Here is a 6427-nt window from a genome sequence, read left to right as displayed (position 1 = left end):
CCACATGCACTTGGTTGCATGAAAACCTAGGCACCCTTACAAAAGCTTGTTCCTACCCATTCCCCATTTCATCCTTTGTGTTGTGTAATAGGAGCTCTTCAATCTCCTCCTTTGGTCTTCTTGAAGTGATTGATAAAGCCATAATTTAATGGATGAAGAGAGAGCGAGGCAAAAAGAGTTTAGGAAGGAAGACAAGATAGAAAGGGAGATTAGCTAGCCATCCATGGATAAGAAGAGCATGCGACTCCCGCTACACCCTCCAAGGCTCTCTCTCGAGGGAAGCCATACTTGATCATGCATTGATTGAGTGGTGTGAAGTCTACACAGATGTAGATGAAGGGAAGCCTTCCTTGATCATGCACTTATTGAGTGGTCAGAAGTAGACTATACAATTGCAGATCTTATCGATCTTCTTCTTGGGATGACCAGTATCGGAGATAGCCATTGTGAATGCTCAATGGGCCCAACTTCTTACATCTTATCGATAATGATTTCTTTGGCATAATGAAGATCTTTGTTGACATATTGTAGATCTTAAAAGTGAATATCTCATTGCCATAATGGGTTATATTTCCCTTCATGTAGCTCACTTGCCATGAGATGGGTTCACAAAAGCATCTCATACCCAATCCATTATCATGAGGAAGCGCTAATTAAATGAATATGTTTTGGGGTGTTGGATGCAACTTAATGTGGAGTTTAAGATCATTGGGGTGAATCCCACCTCGAGCATTAGACATTTATTTCCCCCCATGTTAAAACCCTAAGATCTCTCTAGATAATTGTTATGCATAAAACATGCATAAATCAGGCATAAACTCAACCACCCAACCACCCCCGAGCCCAAGGGATGCACACATGAATAAAGAATGAAATACATCATACCTCTACCTTGATGTCCCATACCATCAAGAGGTATAACACAATCCAATAGCATGTAGCTATAGTGTGAAATGGTAGGTGAGAAGATATGGACCTCTACACAAGAGACCATAGCATAAGCCTCCAAGCCTCCAAGCTCCAAGCCCCAATGCCCACCAAGCTCCCAAGCTCCACCCAGCTCCCTTGAGTGTGCCCCATGCCCCTATTATATAGGAGGGCCCTCAAGTGACTCTTGACTTTCCATTCCTCATGTGTGACCCTTGGATGCCTGACCCTAACCTTAATCCCTAAGGTTAGTCCTAACCCATCCTCCACTAGAGCTTGTTCCCATGCAGTCCCAATGAGAGAAAATGTGCATAGGTGCAAGAATTTGTGTGCACGAGCGTAAGAATGTGCACTGTGCACACCCAAGAAAAAATATGAACTTGGGCAATCAAAACAATACGAGATCAAGGTACAAACCTTCTATAAGGTTTTCATAGAGATGAGACTTAGGGAGAGAGTGCAAGAATGTGTGCACAAGCGTAAGAATGTGCATTGTGTGCACCCAAAAATAAGTGTGAGCTCAAGAAACGAGCCCTCAAAGGTGAGATATACTATTTTCTTAAAAGTAACACATCAACCCTTTTGGAAGTGAAGGCATGCTTAAAGAAGTGAAGCCTTTTGTTGGAAGTAGGGCCAGGGGCGTGTAGTCTAGTGGTATGATATCTTTGTAATCCACTTTCCCACTAAATATATGATATCTTTGTAATCCACTTTTCCATTTGACCGAGTCTCGCTTGCAAGCTGGCCTTGCCTCGGGAGATGCGGTAGTGATGAAGGGCCTGACGACAGAAGTAGAGTGCAAACGATGAAGAAAGAGGTTCGAAACGATTAAGAAATTATGGAGTACATGACGTTAAGTAGAGACCGGAGACTGCCCTCGCTTATAAAATCAAAGTTGCGCGGAGACCTCTTCTCGATCTGCAGCAATAATTCATCACCGTCTACTTTACCTTAGCCAGCCAGTTCCAATATGGCCGCCGCCGCCGCCGCCGCCGCCGCCGCCGCTCACTCAACTAAGCCGCACGCAGTAGCCATCCCCTTGCCCGCCCAAGGCCACATCAACCCGCTCATGCGCTTTTGCAAGACGCTGGCCTCCCATGGTTTCCTCATCACCTTCGTGAACATCGACCCCATCCACCAGCGCATCATCCAGCTGGAGGACGAGAAGCACCCCGCTGCTGCCAAGCACGTAGATGAAAAGCAAGAGCCGCCGCCCAGCAATATACGCCGAGCTAGCATACCTGTCCAGGGTCTCGACCTGGCCAATGATTTCTGGCCGACTTCCTCGAGGCGATGCAAGTGCTGAGTGGTCCCATCGAGCAGCTGGTGGAGCGCATCAACAAGGAAGGCCCCCGTGTCACGTGTGTTATCTCCGACATCTTCATGTCCGGTCCGGCACAGAGGGTGGGCGACAAGTTCAACCTCCCGAGGATCGCTATGTTCCCGTCCAGCCAAAGCATGAACCTCCTCCTGCTCCACATCCACAACGGCCTCATCCCCTTCGAAGACGGTAAGCTAAAATTTCCTTTTGTTGCTCCAGTCACAATTAGTTACATCGTCATAATTTGTCTGATCACGACATTTGCCGGCTCTACATATTTGGCAGCAATGCACGCCAGCATCCATCGAGAGAGGCCAGCAGATCTCTTCTGCAAGGACCTTCCAGGCCTTCCCGCTCTGCGCAACGCTGACATGCCATCAATGAAGCATGTAGTGGACGACACGGAGCAATCCTACCCTGCCATTCTTCGAGCGTGCCGGATAGCCTACGAGAGCGCCCACACCATCGTCGTCAACTCCTTTGAGGAGCTCGAGGCCCCGGCCTTCCAAGCCCTGCCCCAGCACCTGCGACGGCCCTGCGCCATCTACGGAGTGGGCTTGCTCATCGAAGAATTGGAGGGGGAAAGCAGCACCAGCCTGTGGAAGGAAGAGGACCACTGCTTGCAGTGGCTCGATGAACAGCCGCCACAGTCCGTGCTCTACATCTCCTTCGGCAGCATCACGCTCCTCTCCAAGCAGCAATTTGAGGAGCTGCTTGCCGGCCTGGAAGCCAGTGGGCAGAGCTTCATTTGGGCCTTTCGCCCAGACCTCGTGGCGGACGCCTCCAGCATCCCACAAGAGTTCCGAGAAAATACCAAGGACCGCGGCTACATAGTGTCATGGGCGCCCCAACTCCGCGTGCTCTCCCATCCCTCCGTGGGCGGCTTCCTTACCCACTGTGTATGGAACTCCACCACCGAGGCCATCTCCGCAGGGGTCCCCATGCTCTGCTGGCCCTACTTCGCGGACCAGTGGCTCGACGCCAAGTTTGTGGTGGAGGAATGGAAGGTAGGGCTCAGGTTCCAAGCGGAAGATGGCCTTGTGCGACGAAGCGAGGTGGAGAAGATGGTGAGGGCTGCAATGGAAGGCGAGGAGGGTAAGACGCTGCGGAAGAATGCTAGCAAGCTCAGAGAGGCCGCACACCGGAGCTTGCAGCCCGGAGGATCATCACACAGCAACATCCAGGCCGTCGTTAAGGCTTTCTCCTAGGTAGGCATGATTACATAAGATAATCTTGTCAGATAAGACAAACATCCATTCTTTGAAACTCGACGTAGGAAAGATGATTGGTTTCTTTTGAGGGGATGCTCTCAATAGGCCGGTCTTCGAGAGAATGCTCTCTGCAATAATAGGCCCTCCTTTGATTGTTTTCTAGCAATGAACGATGAAACATCAAATATAAAAGTACTAGTACATTTTATAAAACGAGAGTGTGAGTGTCTTAAATTTGCACCTACAAAAAAGACAAGGAGGCATACAAGGATGAAACTAGGGGCGGATAACGAGGGAGAAATGTTTTTTCATTAATTTGTGTAAGAGGCGTAATAGGAAAACCTTAAAAGTGCTAAGGTATTATTAGGTTTCTTCAACCTTATTTAATGAAGGTTTTTATAACCGTCATCTCATCTCATAACCACATCAATTCCTCTCTTGTTGCGTCCCCAATAATCTCTCTCTTGTTGTCCTCTATTGTCGTCAACCTCTTGCTACTTCTCGTGATGCGGTCTTCAAAGGTGCCAGTTATATGTACAATTTCCATTCGGGTAGAAGCATGTTAACGTGCTATGCTTTTTATGGTAGTTCACATGTGTGAACAAACATTCCTAGTTAACATAAGTTTAGGCATGTAAGTCACTATATTAGTAATCATATTTAAAACTTCTGGCTGATACAAAAAGCTCAAATGAGCACTTCAAAAAAAAAAAGAATAATCAATGAAAGTTGTGGTATATTGAATTACGAGCTAGTCTTTGAAGCTAGTTAGCACGGGCGTTACAGCGGAGTGGTGGGGTGATGAAGTGCAAAGGCCAGAGCACCATGGAGCCCGCAAGCAAGGCGGCGCATTCGTGTTCTCCTATACACAGAAAACGCAGAGCCCCTTCTGCTTCTCCTATACATAGAAAACGCAGAGCCCCTTCTGCTTCTCCATCTCCCTGTAAAGCGATCTCAAGGTTCCCCAATGTCCCTCTCGGGTACTCTCTCTCTCTCTCTCTCTCTCTCTCTCTCTCTCTCTCTCTCTTGTGCGGGTTCTGTGTGTTTTCTCTTCTACTTTCGGCTTCAGTACCACAATTCTCCATGCAATACAGTTGAGCACATTTCCATGCAGTTGAGCACATTTCCATGCAATATAGTTGAGCACATTTTCCTTTGCAGTTGAGCACATTTTCCTTTGATGTGTGCAGGCCGATGGAAAGCTCCGAAGGTCGTGATCCCCATGCAGGAAAAATTTTGTACAACTTTGGTAGAGTTCAATGCTGCTTATGGCCTTTCCATGGAGGGTTTAGATCCCAAAATGGTTAGGTGGGAGCAGGTCACTGTGATGCTGAATGGTTCAGTGTGTTCAAACAAACAAAGGATCCCAGCCAGTACCGCATCAAATGCAGCACCATCCACACCGAAATGTATGAGTCGATGATGAAACTGCACTACAATGTATACCAGAAGGCCCCAACCAACATGGAAATTTCCTCTGCATTTGCAAAGGGTTTCGTGAAAGAATTCAGTCCTGCCGTGATTGCAAGCGGGACAGCCATTAGGTTCAATTGGGCCGAGTTTGCAGTGCAGTACTTGCAGGATATTCGAGAGAAGGGCTATTATGAGGGCCATGTTAACAAGTGGAGACTACGCAATCTTCAGCTTTCAGCTTCAAAAATTGAGGATGAGTCTGCTGACATCTGCGAGGAAAACATTCTTCATTTTTGTGGGTTGGAGGAATGGCAGTGCATGAAGGCAGCTGTCCTTCAAATGAAAACACAGCTACATTATGAGAAACAGAATCTAAACAAAGTGCAAGAGGGCCTGGAACTTGCTAGGGCTTTGAATGCAAAAAATGTGAAGGTCAATCTTATTGTCACGGCCATGAGACAGAGGTTGCAAGCAGCTGAGATGGAGTTGCAGGCTCTATTGCAAAGCAATGATGTGGATGCCCGGCGAAAGATGGAGCTTGAAGTCAGAATAGAGACAACCAAAGACACCATAGAGGCTATGGGGTTTCCTCTTCGTGAAGATGACCCCATAGATAGTGACATAGACATAACCTGTAAACTGGTAAGTGTCCGTAAGTTTCATCTCTGCACTTTATGTTTGGTACATGTGCTCAGGTAACTCATGTACTTACCATGCTCTTTTTGTCTTGGTTTGAACTTCTGATACACATGCAGTCCAAGCTGCAGGGCTCGTTTCTCTAAACTGCCCTAACTAATCTAGCCCTTGCTAGTTTTATGAAGGATAGAGACGTGCAAGACAACATCGGAACAAACCTGTGTACTAGCTGTGGTCTGCCCCTTGAGGTCCAACCATTCCTTGCAATGGTCAAGCTCCCATGTGAGCATAATTATCACCTTCTGTGCTTTGCTGCTACATGCTCCCTTGGGACCGTATGTAGGGCTCCCTTCTGCAAAAAAAAGCATACCTACCGTATGGTTGTGCAACCTTGCAACACAACGACATCCAACCACACCAGAGATTGGTAAGAAACCATACTTGAATGTATGCTTGCTAGCTAGCATACAGGACATACAATTTGCAAGCTTGATCATATTGGGAATAAAAGGTGTGCTAGTTAGCATAATGAATATGCTAATTAGCATGCCAGGTATGCTAGTTATCATACTAGATATGCTAGTTAGCATATACAGTATGATAGTTAGCATATTGCATATGCTAATTAACATATCCAGTATACTAGTTAGCATACTAGATATGCTAGTAGGATGCTAACTAGCATACACCGTATATGCTAGTTAGCATACCCTGCATGCTAACTAGCATCCTCGTTAGCATACTCTTCTGTATGCTAACTAGCATCCTAGTAAGCATACCCTATATACTAACTAGCATAGCATATATGCTAGTTAGCATACCCAATACGCTAACAAGCATACCGGATATGCTAATTAGCATATCAAGTAGGCCTACTAGCATATCCAGTATGTTAACTAGCATACCGGATATGCTAAAA

General features: G+C 46.7%; 2 protein-coding genes across 2 annotated transcripts; both read left to right on the top strand.

Annotated features, from left to right (window-relative positions):
• The first annotated feature begins 1573 nt into the window (after positions 1-1573).
• LOC147641216 (UDP-glycosyltransferase 85A1-like) lies at positions 1574-3608 on the top strand. Its single transcript, XM_086819241.1, has 2 exons — positions 1574-2437; positions 2534-3608. The coding sequence occupies exons 1-2, from the start codon at positions 2221-2223 to the stop codon at positions 3454-3456; spliced, it is 1140 nt and encodes a 379-aa protein (XP_086675367.1). The 5' UTR covers positions 1574-2220; the 3' UTR covers positions 3457-3608.
• Positions 3609-4655: 1047 nt separating this feature from the next.
• LOC147641215 (uncharacterized) lies at positions 4656-5896 on the top strand. Its single transcript, XM_086809999.1, has one exon. The coding sequence runs from the start codon at positions 4867-4869 to the stop codon at positions 5569-5571; it is 705 nt and encodes a 234-aa protein (XP_086666125.1). The 5' UTR covers positions 4656-4866; the 3' UTR covers positions 5572-5896.
• Positions 5897-6427: the final 531 nt, after the last annotated feature.

The sequence above is a fragment of the Cibotium barometz genome, chromosome 2 (assembly GCF_041138505.1).
Source record: "Cibotium barometz isolate CiBa-2024 chromosome 2, ASM4113850v1, whole genome shotgun sequence".
In the NCBI taxonomy this organism is placed as follows: domain Eukaryota; kingdom Viridiplantae; phylum Streptophyta; class Polypodiopsida; order Cyatheales; family Cibotiaceae; genus Cibotium; species Cibotium barometz.
The sequence above is the reverse complement of the archived record's forward strand: the minus strand, read 5'-3'. Positions and strand labels throughout refer to the sequence as shown.